The sequence below is a fragment of the Lathamus discolor genome, chromosome 8, assembly GCF_037157495.1.
Source record: "Lathamus discolor isolate bLatDis1 chromosome 8, bLatDis1.hap1, whole genome shotgun sequence".
NCBI lineage: Eukaryota > Metazoa > Chordata > Aves > Psittaciformes > Psittacidae > Lathamus > Lathamus discolor.
Genome location: NC_088891.1, coordinates 20,995,508 through 21,020,034, shown reverse-complemented (window position 1 = coordinate 21,020,034; position 24,527 = coordinate 20,995,508). Strand labels below are relative to the sequence as shown.

Here is a 24,527-nt window from a genome sequence, read left to right as displayed (position 1 = left end):
TTTTAGGGAGAATTTAAGAGCTGCCTAAAGGAAGTGAATTAACCTCGATTACCACATTCCTCCGCACTTGCCCTCCACCAGCATCTGGCATTGCCATGCTCCTCTCTTTGACTCGTGTTGAGATAGGTGGTTTGTTCTTATGTCCTGTATATGCCATCATGGAGGACTCCCGCATACCCCAGTGAGAAGGAAGAACCTCAGTTGTGCCTTGGGAGTGATGTTCTCAGCAACCTCCAATCTCTCCCCTCCTTTTTTACACAAACCCAGCCTTTTTTATGTCCAGTTGATGGGTCAGATTTACTGATGTCCTCACTGAATCACAAGTTCATTTTTTCCAGCATTACTTTGTGTGGTCTGTCAAAACCTCAGGAATGGGTTTTCCTTGGGAAGGTTAAATGGCAGTGAGGAGCCTGAAGAGCAAATCCAGGACCTGTAACCTGGCCTTTTCCGGAGGATCTGGCATGGCTCAGAACTGCCATTTGGGGCCTGGAAAAAGAACAGGTGGTAGTAAGTAAGAGGAGGTGCCTTTGGGGAGGGAGGCAGATGGTTCCCTGTCACCCCCATGTGATAGGCATTTGACAAGTATGCAGGCACCGAAAAGAGTGATTCTTGAATGCTGTATAAAGACAAATCGGTGTAAATAAATATGCCACGTTATTTAGAGAACAATTTCAGGCTGTTACTGGGATGTGCTGTATCACCTTCAAAATTCAAAAGGAGTGTGGTAATATACTGCAGGATTTTAGCTCTTCTACACTGCAAAAGTGAGGTGTTTGTCATCTGTGAGTTGTGTAGGAGTGAGAGCTTCAAGTGAATGGCTGGAACGCGCTGCTGGTACCCAGTAGTACGCCGGTAGTGCACCATGACAGGAGGTTCTATAGTGATCTTGGAGATACTTAAGTCACACCTAAACAGGGGCCTGAGCCAACCTGGTTAAAGGTGGCTGTGTCAGGTGAGGGGTTGCGTAGGTAAACTCCTGAGATCCCTCCTAAATAGCAGTATTCCATGATTCAGGAAGAGTGGTCTGAGAGGGGTGACTGGACCCTGTTTATCTCTGTATGTAGCCTTAATGTAATAGACAAATTATAACAGCTTTGTGGTATGTATTTCCCTGCTGATCTCCTTAGGAGAAACAAATGTTTGCTACTGGTAGCAGTTTGACATTCCAAACCAAATGTAAGTACAGTATGACACCACTTCAGTTGCACTGGGTGATACTAATTCCTTGCTGAATTGCATTACGTGAATCCTAATTCTGAGTGATTTTAAAAAACATCATTTATTGACCTAAATTGGTGTAATTTAATCCCATCCAGAATCACTGCTGCATGAGTAATTTCATTTGATGCTGGTCCTTCTCTGCCAGAGTTTGGCCATCAGCTCTCTCAAGTCACAGCAGTGAAACAGGGTGGACAAGACTCTGGATTGGGTCAGGTCGGGGCTTCACCAAAGCACGGAGAGCTCTATTCCACATCTGATCCTTCCAGCCCTTTTGTTGTAACCTTCTCTGGAAGACGCTTGCTGTTGAAAATGTCACACAAGGCAATGTCAAAAGCCTTATGTAAATCAAGATAATGAAATACTCTTGTTTTCCATCTCGGTTCTGCTCCTCTGCCACAGCAGGCACGTATAAGTTCTGTTTGACAAATGTTGGCTTCTGCTGAAAGAAGTCCAAATGTTGGCACTAAGAGGCTTGTGCTCCACTTTGAAAAACTCGGTGGCACTTCTGGGCACTTTTCCATATGTAGAAAATTACATAGATTTAAGTTGTACCTTCAGTGGTTGAGCCCTAGAGGCTGACAACTCCCATGTTACTTTGGGACCTGTTTTGGGTGATTTCACAGATATCAAATGTAACTTCTCAAGCTCTCTCACATCTCATAGAGGTATTTATTTAGAGTACTTTTTATGTGGTAACATACAAGAATCACAGTCAAGAATGTTCAGTGTTGAGGTAGTATTTGCTCAGTCCATGGAATTCTGTAGAGTTCTTGGGGACAGTAGAAGTACTGGAAGAGTACATATGGTTTTGTGGATGAAGCATCGGAGCAAGATGAACAGAGGTTCATTGAGTAAAAAAGAAGGGCTCTGGTGGATATTGCTCCCCTGGGGGGTATTCATCCTGAAGACTGTTCTAGTTCTTGGCTCAGAAAGAAGTGGTTTGTGTTCAAAGGTGCTACAAGGGTTGGAGAGAGCTGGTCTTGTTCAGCCAGGAGAAGAGAAGGCTCTGAGGAGACCTTAGAGCAGCTCCAGTGCCTAAAGGGGCTGCAGGAAACCTGGAGAGGGGCTTGGGACCAAGGGCCTGTAGGGACAGGCCAAGGGGAATGGCTTGAACCTGCCCGAGGGGAGACTGAGCTGAGCTCTTAGGCAGAAGCTCTTCCCTGTGAGGGTGCTGAGGCGCTGGCCCAGGGTGCCCAGAGAAGCTGGGCAGTGTTCAAGGACCAAAGGGTATCAGACTCTGCTGGGACTCAGAGAGATGTGGGAGATCCCATCTGCTCTTGTGGGGAGAAGATCCAAAAGCAGGAGGATGTAAAATCCACTACAACAAATACCTTTAGAGACAAGACTAGCGGGGACCTCACACTGATGGTGTAAGGAAGTTTGTAAGAAATACTGGCAGTGCTTGTGTTGGGTGTAGGTGAAATCTTTTCCAAACTTGCTGCCTCCATCTCTGACTCATGATACCAAAAGGGCTTCATGTGAATGATGGATGAACAGCTTGGAAGTCTCATTTTGAAAGTTGTGGCTTAGGAACATAAACAGCATCTGAAATCACAAACTGACTTCGAAGTGTTCTGTAAAACCAAAGCCAAACTCTGGGAGTATTTTGTTAGTGGCTGTGTACACTTCATTGCTGATTTTCTGTAAACAGAGCAGTATGTTCAGTGCTGAAAGATAGGCGGTTTGGTTGGGTTTGATTTTAATTTACATTACTTAGCTATTATTCCTCAGTGAAAGTCAGCATTCGTGTTTCTCATGGCTGCATGGCTATGCAGAATTGCCAGAAAGCTGCTTTAATTCAGTTAGAGTCATTTCTTGACTCAGTCCCTGTTTAAAAAAGAGCCTTTATTTAGTCCCTCTGGCTATTATTATTACTAAATAAATGGCTATTTATTTATTTATAAAGGGCTCTTTATGGTCCCTGCTTATATATAGTCCTGTTGAGAAGCTGAACTGATTAAACCACAGTAGATCTCAGACTGCTTGAATTAGAACTTCATGAAAGTGGGAGCCCAACAGTTCTCGTGCTGTGTTCAATCGACTGTCCTTGTTTCAACACACGCCTTAAAGAAATGGCTCTAATGTAGGTTAAATTCCTAATGGATGAGTGTTTGCTGTGTGTGGTGGGTCACAGGAAGCAGAGCAAACCTTATCGGGTGTTTATTAGTTTCATTTCTTGGTTTATGACCTTATTTACAGTTGGCTCGGCAAAAAAAAGTGAAAGCTCATGAAGGTGCTCGGATCCCATCATGTGTGCCATGGTTCGGTGGAAGGCTGCTGGCTTCCAGTGATCCCTGCTTACGCAGTTACACTTGGAAACGCTTGGGCTGTGTCACCGCTTTAATTTTGGTTTTCATGACTGGAATTAATGGTTAAGAGCTACTTGTGTTTAAAGAAATTACGTGTCATATTGTGAAGAGGAATAATCTGTAAGGAACACGAGGCGGAGGTGGAGAACGAACCTGGAGGCGCAAAAAGCTTCGATGTTCTTTGAGAAACATTCAACATGCTAATACGTATTTTCTGTTCTTCAGCTGTATTTCTTCTATCTTTATGCAGGAAAAGTGGAACGAACTAGGATGTGTATATGTGGTACCGCAGCTGTGGAATGGGCTCTTTAACATCTCTTTTGGCTTACTCTGGATTCCCAGTGGAGTTTCTCAGTCCAAGAACAGTCTCTTTGCTACCAGAAAGGCTGATGAAAGCAAACACACATACCAAAATAGCACTTACCAAATCCACCAATTCCATTTTCCATTTATCCTCACGTATTTTATGTAATTGCTGTTCCATTGTGAGCAGCTGCAGTTGTCAAGTGGCAGTTCATTGTTCCTCTGCCTTTACCTGGCTTCTAGTTAGAGGTGAAAATAGAACATCACCTGTAGGCGTAGGATGTGTTCACTGCATCAGGAGGGTGTTTGCTTTGTGTGTTTTATGGCTTTTCTTGTTGAGATGAAGAGTATAATGGCAGGATTAGCTTTAGCCTGGGATCTGTGACAGCTACCGAAGATTCCCTCTGCCGTTATTATTCACCCACAGGCTTGTGAAGATTGACAGGAGTAGCCGTGATTTGTAGTTGATCCAGCCTGGTGTTGTAAAGGGAAAATCTCAGATTCTGTCCGTCTCGCACCAGCGGGGGGGACAAACGTGTGGCTATGATCCTAATTGGTTGCTTATCTTTCAGAGTTGCTAAATTATACAGTAATATCAGAGACAGCTGAATGCCATTTGGAGAAGAAGGGAAAATGATTGGTTTACACTCTGGTTGAATATGTAATAGGATTCGTATAGCTGAATATCTGAGTCGAGGAGGAGACTCTCTTATTGCTGCTGTCATTTATTTTTCCAGCAGTCTTGACAAGATAACCTGAACGGGCTTACAAGGAAAGAAAAGAAATCTAACAAATCTAAATTCCATTTTTAATGATGGGCATTCACTGTTGAAACTGGCCGCAAGTTGTCCCTGTTCTCACTGCGTCAGAAATAGCCTGTGTGGTGGTTTCTTGCTTTATTGGTTGTTTCCCCTCTCCTATAGCCTCTCTTCCACACCAAATGAAAATGAAACTTTGCTGTGGATCCAAAGTCTCTAAAAGACAAATGCATTCTGTGTGGTTCTCCTCTTGGCATACCTTTAGTGAAGGGGCTAAAGGAAGCTTTTAGCAATGGTCATTGATCAGAGTAATCTGGGCTTAAAGTGTTGCACCTGTTGCTATAGACTCACTTGAGGAATAACCTCAAATTCTTGTGTCTCACATTCTCCAGTGCCACACTGGATAGCGTTGCTCTGTACGTGCTTAGAGCCTGAAAGAGGAAAGGTGGGTGTTCTTTACACAAATACGCAAAAATAAATAATACATGTATCAGTCTAGGTAAAGAAAACCAGAGTGCACCGGGTGTGTACAGAAGTACTTAAATAAGCAGATGTTTGATGAGGAGACTAACAGAAATGAGTACAATTTTACCATCCAGACAGCTTGTTCCATCTCATCTGCTGCAGCTTGCCAGAGCTGGTGCTAGAGATGCTTCAAGTGTCAGCAGATCCCAAATGAAGGGAAATTCTTTCCCATCCAAGTTATTTCTCAGAGATAAGCACGTAGGCTGACCCTGGGGTAAATTGTGTGTGCTGCAGCCACCTCTGCATGGCAACTGCAGAGAGCCTGAGCATTGAGGGGTCTTAACAGTCTTTTAAATGACATACTGCAATTTAAAACCAAGGGTTATCAAAATTACCTACAAGAAGCCATGTTGAATGGTAGCAACTCGAGGATGGGTTGATTTTTTCATTTTAGGCTGTTACTGAGAAAAGAGAGAAAGAGCAGCAACCCCATGGGGTTTCTTTGCAAATACATCCTTAAACAGGCAGGTAATGCAGGTTGATGGTGGTACCAGTGCAGTGGTGCTGCTCTGCTGGCAAAGCAGCCCTGAACCTGGCTGGTTGAAATGGTTCTTGTTCATTATGTGTAGTTTTTAGAGCTGACAGCATCTCTGGCCCTGTTACTTTGGGTGTGCAAACAGCGAGTGACAACTGAACAGCAGTGCGAAAAACATGGAGGGTGAGACTGGGAATGTGATTTGCTCAAGGTGATAACATGAGTGATGGGCAGCATCCCGGGGAAACCTGAGGCTCAGGGAGCAATCTTGCCTGACTCTTCGCATGTAAAAATGAGTAGTATTTTGATTAGTAACTGCTCCATAAAGAGCTGTGCTCAAACAGAACACATTGAAATAAAATCATTGCTTTCCAGCTGTTAATAAAGTCAAATTACAACACACTGTTGCAGGCTCTACTGTTCTTAAGAGCTTCTTTTTATTCTGCATAAGAGTTCAGTTTCTGAGTATTTCCGTGAGGAAGATAACCTGTACCAGGTTCTTGGGCATTTACATGCATTTTTATCGCCTTGGGTTCTGTATGTGTGTTTTGTTTCAGGTTTTTCCTCTCTCTTCTTAAAGAATGGCTGTTAAAAAACCCCTCCAGTTTTCTTAAATCTTTTTAAAAGATGAACTATTCACTATAGAACTTCAAGATTTTGTCCATCATTTTGCAATACGTTGTTAGGGTTTGAATTTCTCTCCGATAACAAAGCCTGTTGGCAGTAATGTTAAACTCCCCAGGGCCTAGGTACAGGTATGGTTTGGCTTTTGTGCTCCTTTTTCACAGTGTGAGTCTCATGACCAGACACACACAGGGCTTTTTTCTTCTCATCCTGCCCTGCACCACCAGTATCTGATCAGAGCTGTAGGGTTCCTGCTGCCTCCCCCTGCGGGCTCCCTGCTGCCTGCACTACGTCAATAGCTCTGTCACACCTTTTAACAGCGGCTTTATGAGGCAGGAAGAACTCAAATTGCTTCCTCTACACCAAAGCATTTCATAGTGAAATGAAAATGGGAGGAGTATTTGTTATCAGAGCAGGTTTTATGACTTCCTTTCCAAAACAGGCTCCGGGCAGAACGTGTTTATCAGTATATTTATGCAGGCTCCATTTATTCAGTGCCCATCAGTGTCCATTTTACATTAGTATATAGGGCCAAATCAATGCTTAAAAATCCCAGTCACTGGATATTAGTTGGGCATTTGCTTGTTATGCATTTTTGGTGAGCTTTATGCCAGTAGTGTGCATTGAGTGAAGAGTAAATACCACTTCTCATTCCCATGGGAATGTAAATGAATTTAAGGCAATTTAAATTGAAAAAATAAAAAATTAAAAGAAGGCATTTGCCTGCGTGCTTTAGGCAGGACTAAGTCATAGAATCATAGAATAGTTAGGGTTGGAAAGGACCTCGAGATCATCCAGTTCCAACCCCCCTGCCATGGGCAGGGACACCTCACACTAAACCATCCCACACAAGGCTTCATCCAACCTGGCCTTGAACACTGCCAGGGATGGAGCACTCACAACCTCCCTGGGCAACCCATTCCAGTGCCTCACCACCCTAACAGGAAAGAATTTCCTCCTTAGATCCAATCTAAACTTCCCCTGTTTAAGTTTTAACCCGTTACCCCTTGTCCTGTCACTACAGTCCCTGATGAAGAGACCGTCAGTGAGCATCTCCATTTGCTTGCATGAGGAAGATGAGGGTTGCTTTTATCTGGGGGATGGTCTGCTCCTTAGGATGGGAGGTTGCACACAGATGAGGCTCTCAGTGCCATGGGTTAGTGGTGGCCTTGGCAGTGCTGGGGAACGGTTGGATGTGATGATCTTAAAAGGCCTTTTCCAACCTGGCAGATTCTGTGATTCTAAAGGTGATTCAGTGAAGGCTGTGTTGGGTTCTTATCCTCAGTCCTCTTTCTTCTTGCGGTAGGATGGAGGCTTCTGTTTGGCCTGGCTCAGTCCTCCCAACTGTGCCACCATGGTCGGTGTCATGTGTCCCCTTGAGCAGTTGCTTCAACTCCTCCTTGTTTCAGGCAGCAGTTTCATGAGCAGTTGAGACCATCCAGTGGCTCTTCACATCCCAAGGGGGAAGGGTAGTTCTGCCACCTTTGAACCAGTCCTGGCATGTGTCAGACCCTTGGAGTACCTTCAGCTCTCCATGCAGCCTGCACAGAAGGTTGTGTGATCTCTGAACTAGTGGGTGAGTTACTTTTGTAGTCCAGGCCATAAGGCCACTACAGGACTTTATCTGTTTATATATGTAAGTGCAGCCAGTTCCACAACATGCAAGAGGAATTTCTCCCGTTCAGCAGACAGAAGCTCCCAGACAGCATCCCCTTGTTTTCCCATCACTCATTGATTGTGTATTATAGTCAAAAGGATTTTAAAGACCACAGACATTAAAAGCGCTGGGTTTAGTAAGTCTGGCACATAAGTGCATAGGAAATATGCCCAGGGCTGGAAAATGCTGGCAGCTTGGAGGTTTCTTTCCCCAGGTAGAGTGGTGAAACAGACATGAAGATGCTGTTGGCATGTGAACGTGTCATACAAAATAAACGGGTCACTGGAGAAATGCCTTCATCAAAGATCCTCCTATTCCTCTGTCAGCTTTGGTATCAAATGTCCTTTATATCCAGTGGTAGGCATTACTAGTGCCTCACTGCAAGGACTGTATCAAACACTGCAATGTCAACCATAAAAGCTTTGCGTGTTTGAAGGCCTGAGCCCCTTGTCCCTGGTCTGTCCTACATCCCTGTTACACATCGTGTAGGCATGAAGCCACCTTTGTGGGGTCAGTTCCTCAGCAGACGTGCTTGGCGTTTCTGAACCGTGTGCAGTTCTGATGCCAGGAGTTATTCCAGGCATAGCCGGCTTCCTGTCCAGCTGGCCCTGGTTGTGCTTTCCTGGAGGTGTTGGTCTGAGTGTTCTGCCATGGTTTTCTCTTTCTGCGAAATTTCCTCGCGGAGCAGCACCGCAGCATCCTGCAGTTTAAGTCATCTCGGGAAGCACAATTCTGTGTGAAATTCTTGGTGTCATTCTGAATTTTCTCTGAAATACTTTTTTTTAAATCTTTTCGTGGTGGCATTGAGCAGATGTAGATCTGTGCCATACACCAGGGAAAGGGGGGTGCTGCTGGCTGTTGTTAGGGAATCCAGGAGCTTCTGGAAGTGTATGTCTGTTACAGACAGCAGAAATCAGTTTAAGCCACTCTTCTTTCCGTGCCTGTTTATTCACTCATTCAGCTTTGCATGAAAGCGCCTCACAGCAGCAGAATAGGAGTCTGATAGATTTCTTTAATTAGTTTTTCCAAGGGAAGGAAGTAATTGTCTTGTTATAGCTGAGCTATTGAGACAAAGCACCAGCTCCGGCGGTGCAGGCGTTTGTCCTGTAAGAACAACTTGGGGCCAGTTAACGTGGTTTTCTTTGTGTTATCATGCAGGAAACTACTAGAAATAAGATGATGTCCCTTCCTTCCTAAATTTATGAACTAAGCCCTTGAGGAAGGATGCCAATTTGATACAAGTAAAAAAAAAAAACAAGGGAAAAAGTAGTTAGGGAAAGCAGAATTTAGTGGCTAGTTGTATAGCATGGACTTACGTCATTATTTCTTATCACATTGTGACCAGTTACTGCTGTGGTTTTTACATGCTGCAAGGGAAAGGGTGTAGAAGAAATCAATGGTTATCACTATGACTGAGCTATCAGAGCTTCTTAATCCTGGTCAAAGCTGAACCCTATTCCAGAGCAGAAGGAGTGATGCCATACACTAAAGCTTGAGTTTAGGAGAACAGCACATCCAGGGACAAGTGAGAGAAACGGCTGAAAGCCTCGAGTACCTTTCAGGAATCAGCAAAATAGCAGTTTATGTGAAAAATATTTTATAATGCTTAAACAGTTTTATCCAAATACCCCCAGTCAAAATTAAATCTGTTGGTGCCTCAGAGATACTTCTTCCTTGTGGCATACAGTTACAATACTGAAGGAGTTTGGAGAGGTGAGTGTCCTAGGTCGTGTTTTCCTCCAACGGGCCCTTTGACAGAAGAGGAATTTGCTGGTTTTAGTTGTGGTAGATCTCTGTGGCTGAAAGCAAGAATTCATGGATGTTTACAAGCTGTAGAATCCATTCTGAAGGCCTTCTAAAGAGGGCTTCCGTCTCTTCTGTGGAAGTACATAGACCGCTCTCTGCCCCGGGTTCCTGTTGGCTGGGTCTCTCTTGTTCTCTCCTTAACCTCTCTGTGGCCTCTCAGGGTGCATCAGTGTGAAAGTTCTCATTTCTACCCCTGGTATTTCCCACCCATGCCTCTTCCTCACCTGCTGAGTTGCACTTCAGAGTGGTCTTGGATGTCCATGTCTTTGGGATGAAACTGAACTGGAAGAGGCTCTCTGGTCCTGCTTGAGCGTCCAGGGAAAGAGCTAGTCCAAAGTGGAACCTGTAGAGGAAGGTGCAGCTCTCAGAAACAGCTGATTCACCCTTCAATGCTTCTCCTGTGGCCTTCCAAAGTAAGTGTAGCCTCAACCCTCGGTCACAAATCCCTGCTGCTCTCACTGGACATGCGCTGTGACTTGGTGAGCCCTTAAATATGGCCAAGAATAGTCTAAATGTGGCCGCTAAGTAGTTCTTAAAGTGTTTTACTGCTTAATTTCATCCATTTCAGTACCACCTTCCTGAAGTGGGTTGTAGCAGTGGCATGCTTGCTGTACATATGGGGTAGCCAAGGGAATTGGACTTGTCCCAGGTCATTCAGGTAACAGCAGCAGAGCTGAAGCAGATAACATTCCTATTCGGCTTCCCCTTTGTGTAGTATATTCGATGGTATAATTGGAATGTTATTGCCCGGAGCTGGAGGAAACCATAATAGGCCAATAATGTACCACAGGAGGGAGAAAAGCAGGAAAAAGGAAATCTAAACCGGAGGGGCTGGACAATGTGGAAAGTATTTCTAATGATTAGCTCACAACCAGAGCATTTCAGTGACCGCTTTTCAGGTGTGGCATGTTTGACAGAGCTGTTTTGAAAAGATCCCATCAGCATCCTGAAGTGCTGATAACAGAACAGCACCAGAGATACGGGCAAAGGGGTTGTGATCTCGCTGCAGAGAATTATGCCAAGAGCAGTGTGTGGGGGGTCATTTCTGTGCATGATTAGAGGCTGGGGACGACATCGGAGCGTCAGACTGATGGGCATGGGTGGCCTTGTGCTGGTAAATTTAAAACATTGTGGGTTTGCCAGTGAATGGTTCAAGTTAGGGACGTCAGTCATGGTTATTTGTTTGAATCAGAGAATCCCAGCCTGGTTTGGGTTGAAGGGACCTTAAAGCTCACCCAGCTCCAACCCCTGCCACGGGCAGGGACCCCTTCCACTGGAGCAGCTTGCTCCAAGCCCCTGTGTCCAACCTGGCCTTGAGCACTGCCAGGGATGGGGCAGCCACAGCTTCTCTGGGCACCCTGGGCCAGCGCCTCAGCACCCTCACAGGGAGGAGCTTCTGCCTTAGATCTAACCTGAATCTACCCCTTGAGTCCAGCTCCTGGTGGGTTCTTGTGCACCCTGCAAACCATTTTGATAAAACAGTTGCAATAGGCGATGTCTGCTCAGAAGAAACGCTTGGAAAGAGCGGCTTGACAGAAGGGAGTTGAGAAGTGTGTAATCCAGATGTTAGAAAAATCACTGTGCAAAGCAGAAAAAGGACTGCTTGAGATGTTTGGCTGTGTTTTAACTTATTTCTTAACTTTGTTAGACGTGGATAAAGCCAGTGACTTTCCCTGTCTATTGATCCAGGATTGGAAGGGCATTGCAGCACTTTTAATGTATCCTCTTAGCAACATTTGTTTACCCTCCTTTTCCCCTCCCAGCCCTGGCTGCAGTGGAGCTGCTGTGTAAGGAGTGATTCATTTACATCAGCTCTTCTGCTCAATGACTTCTTCCAGATGCTGCTCAAGACAACATGCTGTACCTCACCTGCACAGCCGTTGTGTGATGCCGAACTGAATGAGGGCTTTTTCTTGCTCCCTTAGAACAAACTGCTCTGTCAGCAGTGGCTGCAAAGATAAATCTGTTGTGTACACGCCTGGCATGCAGCAATGTCACTAGTTTTCCATGTACTTAGCATGGAAAGCCTGTCACTTGCTGAATTAGGTGTATTTGATACTTTGCTCGAGACTGAGATCCATGTGGAACTGTGTAGGAAGAGGCCTGCAAAGAGTATTCCGGAGCATAGGTACTTTATACGAAGTGATTAAATACATGTTAATGTTACTTTTTACACCATGCTCAAAAGCTTGAAGTTCTAAAGCTGCTCCCTTACTGGCATTAAAGCTTGATGTTAGTGTAATAACTCATCACCACAGCTCTGCACTGCTGAGCCCTCTGCTCACACGGCTGGGTACAAACCAGGGTGCGATGGCACTCGAGGTGTTGGGAAGAAGGGGAGAAAAGCAAAGGAAATAACCTGGTCTTCTAAATACATTCCCCAGCTCTCAACGGTGCCAAATTGCTTCCGAGCTGGCATTTAATTGCAGCTTGCCCAGGGTGAGTTTTCGTGCCTGTTCGTTGTTGAGCTTCCTCATAGGATTCACAAGTCCCTGTGCTTTGATGTGGTTCAGCTTGTTTCAGAGGCCGGTAGTTTGGTGCGTTTGACCAATCTACTCTAACGCCGGCAGGAGGAAGAGTTCCGGGTCTGAGTCTTGCGTGAGGATACAGCCGGATTCCTGTTAACCTGGGAATTCTTGGCAGCTCTCCCAGACTCTCATCCTGATGCCTGCAGGTTCTTCAGGCACCACGTGCAGATCAGTTAAGGAGAAGATGGATCTATTGCATTATATAGAAAGACAAACACATGAGCATATGGGATGTGGTTTTGATGAAGCAGGTGAAGTTTAAACATTTATCAGGGGAATATTTTCCTTAGAGAAACTTCAGCATTTTGGTTCAATGGAATTATTAAAAAAAAAAAAATTTATATTACATTTTTACTAAATAGAATGATGTTTAAAGATAGGCAAGAAGCAGCTTGTAGAACATGTAGTTTGAGGCGGGTCACCTGGCAATATGACTGACACAAATAAGAGAAACCAAAGTGTTCATGTAAGGTGGTGGAAGGTACGTGGCTTGCATTTAGAGCTCTAAAAGACAGCTGCTGTACTGAAGGATATCAGTCTGATGCTGCTGTTTGGCCTTTCCTCCTTTGGAAGCCCACACAGTAGAAATTCATCCCCTGCAGTCAGCTGCAACGGTGGATATATGGGATTTGTGCATTGAAGTAGCTGTGCTGTTGGTAAAGGGGGGGTTTACAACTTAAAGCCAGGTGGGTGTTGAAAGACTTCTGCATGCAGCCAGGATGTTCTCAGTGTGTCTGCCTGCAGGTCTGGTTGTGCAGATTAACGTGTTCTGCTTTAGCCACCCCTCTTTGTGTGCAGTTTTCTCCTTGTCTATCAAGACACATATTCCGGTGGTGCGTTAGGTGGAGATGCTGCAGCTCTCAGCTAAAGCTGTGCTAGCGCTGAACTGCTTTCTGCAGAAAGCCTGAGGAGTTTTAGTTAGTTTATATAAATAATAAGTGAATAAATGTATTTGGCAGCATAGATTCCCATGTGGAAAAGGGCATCAGGTGGCTTAAGCCTGGTAAGTAGTTAAGAAAACAGAAAAATTCCGGGTATCCTGAGCTTTAGGGTTTTGTTACTAATTGTGCTGCCTGTAATACTCTGTGTAATTGGGGTCCAGCTGCTCAGAATATTACTGTTAGATTTACCGGATGGATTACTTTAATAGGATTTGGAGAAGAGCTTTTTGTACCCTACAACTCGTGCCTGTTAACTTGCAACCTTTTAATGTAATAATCCCAGAGCTTTACCCTGGCTTTAACGTGGTAATACAGGAAGATGTACATGACTTGCCACAAAAAATGTTTATGAAGTCGTCATCTAATCTGAAGCAAGAGTTGTTTCTGCCTGTTAATGTCTCTGTAAAATGAGGTCAAACATTAGGAGAGGGAGGAAGAGCGTTGTTGGAAAGGAAACGGTGCCCTTGGTGGAGCTGAGGAGAAAGTCTTCATTTCTGCTGCCATACCAAGTTTGTCACCACATCTTACCGTGGTCAGCGGCAGCACCCAGGCGGTTACCATGTGAATTGACTTCAGTGTTTAACTGCACGACCTGGATGAGTTTGCAGTTCTTAAATGAATTGTGGCTGTTTGTCTGTCTCTGTGATTGAGATCAGTATAACTGAATCCTGCGTGGTAATGAAATAGAGCCTTGGGTCTAGGTGTATTTTTGAGTAAATAATACGAGTCGGGTGGGTTTTTTGGGGTATTACATCTGGTTTACAAGGAAATGGGAATTGTTTGCCGCTGGTACGTCCTCTGATGAGGTCATATTGTATCCCCAGTCTTCACCCTTCCCTTTCCCTTGCCACTTCCATTACAGTGGAGATCTGGTCTGCTTGCTCGACAGTGACGTGTCCTTTAATATTCCCATTAGTTTCCAGTAGTACCTTTGCCCGCATGTCAGCCTTCAGTTTAATGGCCTTTTTTGTGTGTGTTCATTTTCTTTTGTTTCCCATCGTGGTTTTGTTTATTTCTTTTGTGTTCTTTTTCTGTTTTCTTTTTTTAACCCGTGGTGATGTTTGCCCTTCATATTCCCCAATGTTTGCACATGACAAGATGTTGCCATCCCAACATTACCTCCCACTTCACTGACCAGTGCCACTAATGACCATCTAGCACCAGCAACAACAGGACCGCTGCCTTCAGCCCCGCGGGATGTCGTGGCCACCCTTGTCTCCACTCGCTTCATCCGACTGACGTGGCGGACGCCCGTATCTGACCCTCAAGGAGACAACCTCACCTATTCAATCTTCTACACCAAGGAAGGTATAAACAGGTAAAGATCTCGACGTGTAACACAGCTCGTGCTCTTTCGTTGCTACTCTTCACGCTAGCTTTGCTTAGAAGCACTATAAACCTGTAAAAGCTCTCAGTGCTCCAAGTCTGATGGAGGTGAGGGGGTTGTGTTTCCTTCCCTCCTGCACCCTGGTTAAACAAAGTGTATTATTTGCTTTGTCGCTGCGTATATACATAGTCATAGAGGCAATGTTTGTGCATGGTTTTGGTTGACTGCAAACAGTTGCTACCCGCTTTTAGTAGCCCGCTTAGGCACTAAGAGTGAGCATAGACAGTAACACCTCTTCAGGAACCCTGCTACTGCTATAAATGCCATCCACCACGGGCCCGGAAACACCCTTCAGATACACTGTGTGCTACTGAGAGCAAGAGGTCACTTCATGCTTTAAAGCTCTGGACACAGAGTCTGATTCTGGAGACATCCATGGGGTTGGTGTTGGTTAAATGTTGAGTCTCTTCAAGTCATCCCTGTCAATAGAAATGCCGTGAATCTGAAGCATTTGTGAACTTGTGACATACTATGCCAATGGTTTAATTCAATCAACCCCTTTTTCTTACTGACAGGCTCTACTGCTCAGAATTACAGTTTCAAATTGGTGTGATAGGGTTTTGAAGAACTTAGAGCTAGCAGTCATTTGAGCAATGCTTAATTGCAAATTAGCCTGTTGATCAGATTCATTACTCAAGAGAAAAATAACATCTACTTGCCTACTAAAGTGTGAGAATCCAAGTTGAGAAAGTAATTTAAAGAGAACACAAAACTCACCACTTGCAGTGAATTGCCAGGCTCTCAATTCAGTGGCCAGGCCCCTTGTCCAGGCTCATGGCAATTAATTGAGGCAATGAGGAAGGTGTTTCTTTGCCTCACCACTGTTGCTTTGCTTCTTCCTTACTTGGGTAATACTCAGTTGTAGTGGAGATACTATAAGTGAAACAGGAAAGAAATGTGGGATCTGGCCAGCCATTGTTGCTTCTTGCCACTCCTCCTCCACATCCCTGGTTGTAACCCACTGGGTTTTTAGAAAGCAGTTTGCTGGAGAAGGCTCCCTTCCTCTCTGTGTTGCTTTGGAGGAAGCGCAACACATCCACTACATACAAGACTATAGAAATCTAGCAAATACTCCTCTTGTGCCAAGAGCATGTGCAGAACAAAGGGTAAAAGGAATCTCATCTGTGGTGCACGAATCAAAAGGTTATAGGGCAGCCTGCAGAAAATGCTGTTTCCAGTTCTTGCAGAGCAGCCCTGCAGGCTTGGGTTCCTGTACTCCACAGAACCTTACAGAGCAAAACACTTAACCTGGTGCTTAGATGGAAGCAGGTGGTTCCGTTGCCTTCAGTGAGATCTGTGTTTGCTTGAGTGTCCTTCTGGGTTAGGGTTCAGAGCAGGCTCTGGGAGCCTTTTATTAGCACATACTCACTATTTTCTCAACCTCACCGCTCCTTTGCTTTCGGGGAGGTTTTTTGCAGACAGTTGGTATCACACATTGCACAGATACAAACCCACTCTGAAATCCAGCCTTTCAACCTGCACTTAGACAATAAGAACAATAAAATCTTAAAAAGGGAGAAAAATCTGTTTAGCATGTTGCTGTTACATGGTACTTGTTGACCAGTTGGTTGGACCTTATGGAAACATTGCTTGGGTATTAAATTGAGCATCGCATACATCTAAGCAGTTGGAAATCAGAACATTTGGAAGTGAAGCTTGGATGCGCAGCCCTCTTTTCTTTCTAAGCACTATAAAACGCTACTTAAATGATGGCTTTTTTAGTCCTTGAATTATATATGATCCTATATCTTTTATGGTTTTAAGTGCAGATGTACCATCTCCTCATACCATTATATTTTTGCCTACACACACCGCTTTCATTGTGTGCATTACTGGATCCTTTTAGTAGCTAAAGTGTTGTCTCTGCCTCGCTTGTGTTTGAGCAGCGATCAGGCTCAGTATTTGATTTATTTACCTTTTAAATCAAGCTTGTGAAAACTGAGAAAATTACATCTAAGATAGAAAGGGTTAGCTGGGTACCCTGACATCTGTAACCCATCTTAAGGGCTGGAGAGAGTCATCTTCATACTGTGAATTGTAGGAGCACTTGAATCCCAGCAGTATCTGTGTATACTACAGTGTAGAATCACAGATCGGTGGGGGTTGGAAGGGACCTTAAAGCTCCTCCAGTTCCAACCCCCCGCCACAGGCAAGGACATCTTCCACTAGAGCAGGTTGCTCAAGCCCCCATACCTATGATGTGTGTGGTTCCTTAGGTGCCAGCTGCCTCAGTCACTGCTGATTTACATTCCTGTTCTTTTCACCTGTTCAGTGAAAGGGGACACACACAGAAACATGGAGGGTGTTCCTTAACTTTGCCCTTTGGACTAATGAAACACTGGCCCAGGGTGCCCAGAGAAGCTGTGGCTGCCCCATCCCTGGCAGTGCTCAAGGCCAGGCTGGACACAGGGGCTTGGAGCAAGCTGCTCCAGTGGAAGGGGTCCCTGCCCGTGGCAGGGGTTGGAGCTGGAGGAGCTTTAGGGTCCCTTCAACCCAAACCATCCTGCGGCTCTATGATTTAGAGGACTGTGAGGTGACAGGAACATGGTTTCCCTCATAGTCATGGGTGATCCTGCAAAAGGCTCTTCCTGCACCGCAGGTTGGCTTTGTGCCACGAACTGCTTCTGCTACCAAGAGGTGCCCTTTGCCCAGAGAAATTCATGTTTCATGTTTTAAACCCCATGTCTGCTCGCAGAAACTGTTGGCCTGAGATGAATGTTCCAAAAGATTTGTAAGAGCAGCAACAAACAAGGAACTGCAGCTAAAATGCCAATGCTGCCAGCAGTGGTTGCTTCTGGCGCTTTGGAAATGGTTAAAGCTGGGTTTGATAGTGAGCAGTGTCTGCTGAGGGGTGAGAATGAAGCTCTGCAGGACATGGAGGTTGCTTTTAGCAGAGAAACTGCTAAAACATGCTCCTCTTCATGGCAGAGGAGCATTTCAAAGCATGGACAATCAGCTGTAAGGTGGCTGGTTCCTGATGGTGTCACTGCCTGCAGAGTGTCATCAGCAGGTGGCATTATCTTCACCTTGGCTTGATGACTTCAGGGTGGCTTTTATTGAGGCAATTACATGGATGTCTCCTGGCTTTATTGTCACACTCGTGGAAGGACTGAAGTAATCTGATCAGAGGGAAATGACTGAGTCCTTGTAGACTGTATGGTCACTCAGTTATTTCAGCCAGATTGAAGAGGGCTCCCCTGAGAAGGGTATGGAAATTCAGGTGTGTAGGGGGCCAGGGGAAGTTTAATTCTCTGAAGCTTTAGACCTGCACTGAGCAGAACAACTCCAAACTGTTAAGACTTGGACAAAAAGAGAAGAAACAGCTAGCACAGGGGCAGTACAAGAGGGCACATTACACCGTGGGGGTGAGATAGCCCAACAGTATTAAAGCCGTGGTTCAACGCAGTGTGCTCCAAACACGGAACATGGGGATTAACTGTGTATGATCACCCTGTCACAGTGTCTCTGAGAGCTGCCTGGCAGGCTCTCAGCTGACGCGGCTGCACAGACGATCCTCCCTTGCAGTCATTCCCTGAAGGGTCATTCTTATATCCAAGTGTAACTCGAAACTTCGCATTTCCAGGTTTCGTTCCTGGTTTTGAACTGGAGGTTTTTTCCCTTCGGTACTTGAGAGCGATTTTAAACCTTCACTCCAGTTTACAGAGCTCTTTAATTGGGGATTAAACTGGAATGAGTTAGAATAGTCGTAATGGTCTGTCTGGTAATGGAGATATTCATGCAGACCATCTGGTTTGGTACCTGTTATGCCTACCTAAACACATCCGAGCTCATAAAAGGTGCTCGCAGCTCCCCGCAGAAGGGCAGGAATGAGAGATTCATGCAACATTAATTCATCTGCCTGTATTTTGAGCATCCCATTGCGAGGGGAGGCTGCAGTTCCTCCTTACTGTCCCAATTGCAACCCGTTGCCATGGCTTTAGGGTATTGAGAAATGTTGTCTTTCCATTAAAATAATTTTCACTTTGGGGTGATTTTAAATAATACCCTTGGATTGCTGATGGGGATTTGTGAGGAAGATCAGTGAGGGCCTTTACACTGGAGGCAGCAAATGCAAGAAACCTCACATGTCACTGGGAGGTGAATGTTGCAGCACAGCTGTGAATGAGCTGGCACTTCCTTGGGGTGTTCCGATACCATCATTGCATCTTGGGCACCTCTTAAAGGAAACAGCTGAAAATGAGTTTTCAGGCAAGCCCTTTGCCCTGGTGAGAACTGGGAAAGCGAAGGAAACGTTTCTCTCTTTCCCTGCCCCCAGTGTCAGTCTGTGCGGGGAATAGTAGTTTGTTAGCATGGGTCTTGCTTCCTTCTTGCAAAAACTACTGTATAAACATGAAAAGAGGAGGAACCTTGTGTAAAAGCGTGTACATCAATGTGTGATGATGATGATGCTCATTTAACGAAGGGAATGACTAAAAATCTGATCTAAATTAAGCTGTTTATGCAGTGTCATTTCAGCTCAACTTGGAGGAAGGAGAACGTTCTAGAAACTGTGTTCAAATAGCTGTTTAGTTACTCTAAGAGTAGTCTCCCTCTGTATAGACAGAGTGTAACAGTGCAGAAACAAGCAGGGAGTTCATCCTGTTTTCACCCAGGTTATGGTAAATCAACCAGACCAGTTGATTTAGAAAGAAATAAATTAAAAATGGGGCTTTTGGCCCCATCGTGGCTGGAATGTAGAGAAGGGGAGACTGTGGAATGATTATGCCTGGGCTTCTGCATTAAAAATGATTTAATAGCCGCTAATGGTCGAGATGAGAATCGCCTGCCCTCTGCTGTAGAGTGAAACGAAGTCTAGCAGACAAAAGGGAAGCATTGCATTCAGAGCAGGCACGTTTTCCCTTTATGTTCTCAGTGGGGAAGGGTTTGATTTCTTCTTCAGTAACACTGGGTTTACTTGTATTTACAGGGGTAGGGAGCTGCTGTTCGAGGGAGGCCGGTACGGAGATGTCGTCACCCAGCCGCAGCTCTGCACATGTTCACGTGGCAGCAGCAGTGCCTATGAAATAAAGGCTGTAGTCAGTTGATGATTAATCTTTTAATCTCCCCCTCAGGCCTGAGCTCCATAAGGGCCAGTGGAGTTTCCCGAGCTGTGCTGGGTGCAAGGCCGTGGTGCTTCCACAACACGAGCAGTGACCACTGCTGAGGGGTGGCTCCTGCTCCCACCTCTGACTGACCAAGCAGCGGAGCTGGCTCTTGTCCCCGCAGCCTGTGTGGGAAGAGCAGAAAGGCCACAGCTGCGTGCGCGCGCCAGAGGCTGTGGATGTTTGCAAAGCATCTAAATATTAGGGAGGAACCAAGTGAAGTTTGGAGGTCACAAGACGCAGTGAAAGCTTCTTTGACAAACACACAAAAAGCAGCCCCACAATATCAACAGAAATGCCCTCAACCTCCCCAGAGTCTGTGTGTGCTCCTGAAACAGCTTTTCTTCTGGCTTCAGACTAGTAGGAAAAACTGTCACTGAATTACCGTGCTCTATTACTGGAATAACAAAGAAACTACTCTGAGTTTTGCGATGTTGAGTATAATTCAACCTTTTAGGTCAGTGCATCTTTGTGTTCTGAAGAGAAGTTACAAAATCAGAAGCGATTTATCACGTTATTTTGCATATTCTTGTTTTATTGTCTAGTCATTGCCGTATAAATAACCTCCTCGTTAAGGCATTAGATGTATTCAAACGGGATACATCTTAGGAGCAACTGTTCCTTTATTTACCCCTCAAAACCCCTCTTACTAATCAGTGATGGTCGCTGTGCCCAACCCTTTTGTTTCCCAAAGGGAACGTGTCGAAAATACAAGTCGTCCTGGAGAGACACAAGTGATGATCCAAAACCTGATGCCAGAAACAGTTTATGTGTTTCGAGTTGTGGCTCAGAACAAGCATGGCCCTGGGGAGAGCTCGGCACCACTGAAAGTGGCAACTCAGCCTGAGGGTACGCGCTAAATACCTGGAGTCTTCCTGACTTTGGGATCGATGGTGTGGTGGTGGTGGTTTTCTCATTCCTGATGTTTCCCAGAATAAATAGGTACTCTTAAAAGCTGTATTTGCAGCCAACAACTTGCAGACCGTAGTTTCAAACTGGTTTTCCAAGTTGATGAGCTTACGTGATTTATTCTCACCATTAAGAGCTGGTAGGAAATTCCTTGTTAAATTATCTAAACTTTCTGTTATAAGAACCTTTTTAAATGGTCATTAACTGAAAAAGGGGACAAAAAAGGAAACTTTAAGCAAACGTGAAGTCTGTCATTCCTTAGAATCATTCAGGATAAATGGAATCTGATCCTGGGAGCAGGATCTCCTTCAGAAATTGGGTTCCACCTTAAGTGCCCCAATGAATCTGTGTGAAATGTGAATAAATACACACCTTTTTACCTTAACTGGTAGTGGAGCTGATGCTAAAATGCTGAGCTACTGCAGATGGTGATGGTTGAGCTCAGTGATGAGCAGAGTTTCACACTTGTGTTTCAGTTCAGCTTCCTGGTCCAGCACCCAACATCCGAGCGTCGGCCACTTCCCCAACCTCCGTTACTGTGACCTGGGAAACGCCGCTGTCAGGCAATGGTGAAATCCAGAACTACAAACTCTATTACATGGAGAAGGGGCAGGACACCGAGCAGGTACAGAGCCGGGCCCTTCCTGTGGGATGTGTAATGCTGGGAACAGCCTTTTTCCTTTTAGTACGCTTTTACCTTAAATTCCTAGGAGCAGCTAGTGTTCATCTCTGTGACAGGCTGAATCCTTTGGCCTAAACCAAGGAGATGTTAGAAGTGAAAAATCCAGCATGAAATGTCTTGGAATTAAACTTATTTAGATACTCACCAGCACAGAGTAGCTTTTGGGAGAAGTCCATCGTATCATGAGAGGGGAACGCAAATATTCATGAAAACCGTCTTCCCTCTGGTTCAGACAGTGCAAAGGATGCTTATGGTTTTGTAGTAAAATAGTTTAACTCCTGATTTTTAGCATGATCCTTAGTTTGAACTGTTCTTACTACATGAGCTCTTTGATTCACTGATGGATGTTTTGATAGTGTGGAGCATCTTATTGATTAAATTTCTACTGGGAGGATGCAGCATGCTCTGTAGAAGTACAGGCCACCACCTGGGAATAAACACAGCTTTGGGAGGATTAATCCCAGCCATTTAATTTCCTTCTGATGGCATATGAGTATGATTCCAGCTTAAAAAAGCTACAGGAAGAGTATTTTTGTTAGTTCTCAAGATAAGTTTTGACATCTGTTTTAAGTAGGAATGTTATATTCCTCAGGTAAAATGAGGAATATTCTACTCCTGCATCCCGCTGTTGAACACATAGCGAGAATTGTTACTAACAGGCAGGTTTGCCAGGTGACTTGAAGAATTGCTTTGCTCAAACTTGTAAGGCATGTGTAATAGTGATGATTCTGACCTCACATGTGTGCTTCCTTATGAACAGGATGTTGATGTAGCAGGACTCTCCTACACCATTAGCGGGTTAAAGAAATACACAGAGTACAGTTTCCGTGTGGTAGCATACAACAAGCACGGCCCCGGTGTCTCCACCCAGGATGTTGTTGTGCGAACACTGTCAGATGGTAAGCTGCTTTATTCCTGGTCTTTTTCTTTACCGGAATTATCCAGTCATTTCCTTTGAGTGAATTTTTAACCAGACTTTGTTCATTGCTGCCCTGTTTTATTAAAAAGGTCCCTGTTGCATATGGCCATACATGGTTGAAAGTTCCCCCGGGGGCTTTCCACATTGGGTGAAGGAAAATTACTGTACCTGCAAAAGTACCAGGTGTTCTGCTTATGAAACAACGGTGTCCTTCATTTCAACATCAGGAGCTTATTTCATGGGTTATTGAGTCTACAAAGTATTAAAAGCAGTCAGAAAACCAACCGTATTGAATGCAATGACTCCAAATTATTTGTCAGGTTCTGCAATATTTTTACACGTGAGCAGAGTTCTGCTTTTGGAGTGGTTTTATTTAATTGTGATCATATGGGAAGAAGTTGTGTGTCTGTTTAGACACAGATACTATTAAATCCATTGCATACAATAATGAAAGAGAAAGTGGTAACTGTTCTGTGAGGCAAATAAAGAGGTGACGTGAGCAGCTATAGGTCTGTGGTCAACTGTGGAATGATCTGCGTTCACTTTAACTTTTATGGATAAGTTGACCCTTGTGTGAGAACAGTCAGTGCAGAAACGAGCCTAGCCTGGAATCCTCTCGCCAGGAGGGACCCAAACCAGAACAAATGAGCAGAGAACTGCGTTGTCCCAGATTCTCTGTGCCCGAGTTCATTTCTGGGGGACTTCCTGACCCTGCACTGGTTTCTGTGTATTTACTAGCTCGGTTGCTCTTGTATGAAGCCCTTTCTGCACGGTCTCTAACCCACGTCAGCTTTTACCATCCACAACGTCAAACGCACAAAGATCTACCAATGAACTTACTGTGAAAATCACCCGTTTGCCTGTTCTGAGCCTGCTGTGTTTTAGTGTCCATCTGTCCTCTCTGTCCTGCTCCTCATTTCATAGACCTTTGCCGTGTTCTCCCTCATCCCTCTCTTTCCCAGATTCCCAAGTCACAGACATGGTTAGCCATTCCTTCCCTGGAGCCATTTCAGCCTTCAGTGCCCTTCCCTGACTTCTGCTACAGTTTCTTTTCTCCTTTGCTTTTAAAAGAGGGGAGTAAAATTGTGTCAAAGATGCAAGTGTGTAATGAGCAGCATTGGCCTGTTTCTTGGCTCATTCTGAGCGCTGAGTTTGCTCAGAATCTTGGTGGAATTGGTCTGCTGAGAGCTGTTGTTTCGCTCGTAGAGGTGGGATCTTTTTTCACATGTGCATAACGTTATCTTCTGTGAACTTCACCTCTCACTTTAATACCCAGGCACTAAACGTGCTGAGGTCTTTCTGCAGTTCTTTACCATCAGACCTTGTCTGCACTTACCTCAGTCACCTCACTGCTCATCCTTTCATCACTTCCCAGTGTGTTGAGCCACATGGGTGTCCGTGCATTCCATGGTGCACCTCCACAGGTCATCACCGTGTGCATTCCCACCTTTTCTTTCCTCTCTGAACCAGCTGTTTGCTCAGGCAAGGACTTCTATCCCCTTCCCAAAGAGCTCTCCAGCAGGTCTGCAGTGCAGAATTTCCCTGTAAGAAGTGACAGATATGTGTTACTGCTCCATGTATCTGGGAATTTCACACTTATTCTAGCTTCAGTTTATTTGCCTGCTACAGGTTTCTGACTTCCACTTGAAGCTTCTCAAATGGAACCCCTTTTAAATCCCACATTGAATTTGCCACCTCGCGCTATCAGGGTAGCTTGTGAGAGGTTACAGATTTGCCATGGAGCCATTCTGTTCCCAAGTTCCTTGTGGAATCCTGGATGGATAGCAGCTAACCCTGGCCACACGCTCCTGTTCCCTGTCTGACTTTTCTGTAATCCCTTGTGTTGACATTTCCGTTGGAGAGATCCTGCAGGTCCCTTGTAAAGGGTAATTATGGAGCCTCTCCTCTTCCTTTCACTCAGTACAAGCACAAAGAAGATAGATGTTGTGGCCTTATCTCTTCCTTTGTCATACCCTGACCATTCACTAACTCTGTAATTTCTCTAAAGGGCTTCCAGCTCTTAGTTGTTTGAAGAACAGTTTGTTATTACTTGTAATGTCACTTTCAAGTGTTCCTGAAGTTCTTTCTGGCCCAACTTCAGTTTTCACATTTAGCCAACAGAAATGGTTTTTCTAAAGCTTTCTGAAGGATGTCATTGTGCTGCTTACAGCCTTACAGCCCATTGTGCTGCTTACAGCCTTACAACCCATTGTGCTGCTCTCTCCCTTCAATCTCAAATCCTTCCAGATGGGTGATACGTGTTTTCTTCTGTGTTCCCTTTCTGTGGTGTCTGTAAGCACTGTCTGTGTCTCCTGCAGGGGTTTCTTTCTGACCTTCCTTTAGGTTCTATTTAACAAGCTTCCGTATTCTTGTGTAGGTTT

The 24,527-nt window shown here is 44.9% G+C and overlaps 1 protein-coding gene across 5 annotated transcripts in view; it reads left to right on the top strand.

Annotated features, from left to right (window-relative positions):
- The window catches only part of NEO1 (neogenin 1), a 188,016-nt gene that overhangs the window by 127,686 nt on the left and 35,803 nt on the right, over positions 1–24,527 (top strand). For 4 of the 5 annotated variants that reach the window (XM_065689076.1, XM_065689075.1, XM_065689080.1 and 1 more), the window contains exons 8-11: positions 14,246–14,465; positions 20,331–20,485; positions 21,022–21,170; positions 21,988–22,126. In XM_065689076.1, coding sequence (XP_065545148.1) covers positions 14,246–14,465; positions 20,331–20,485; positions 21,022–21,170; positions 21,988–22,126 — 663 coding nt within the window. The remainder of the gene's footprint in view (positions 1–14,245; positions 14,466–20,330; positions 20,486–21,021; positions 21,171–21,987; positions 22,127–24,527) is intronic. The other variant, XM_065689077.1, reaches the window with a different exon arrangement.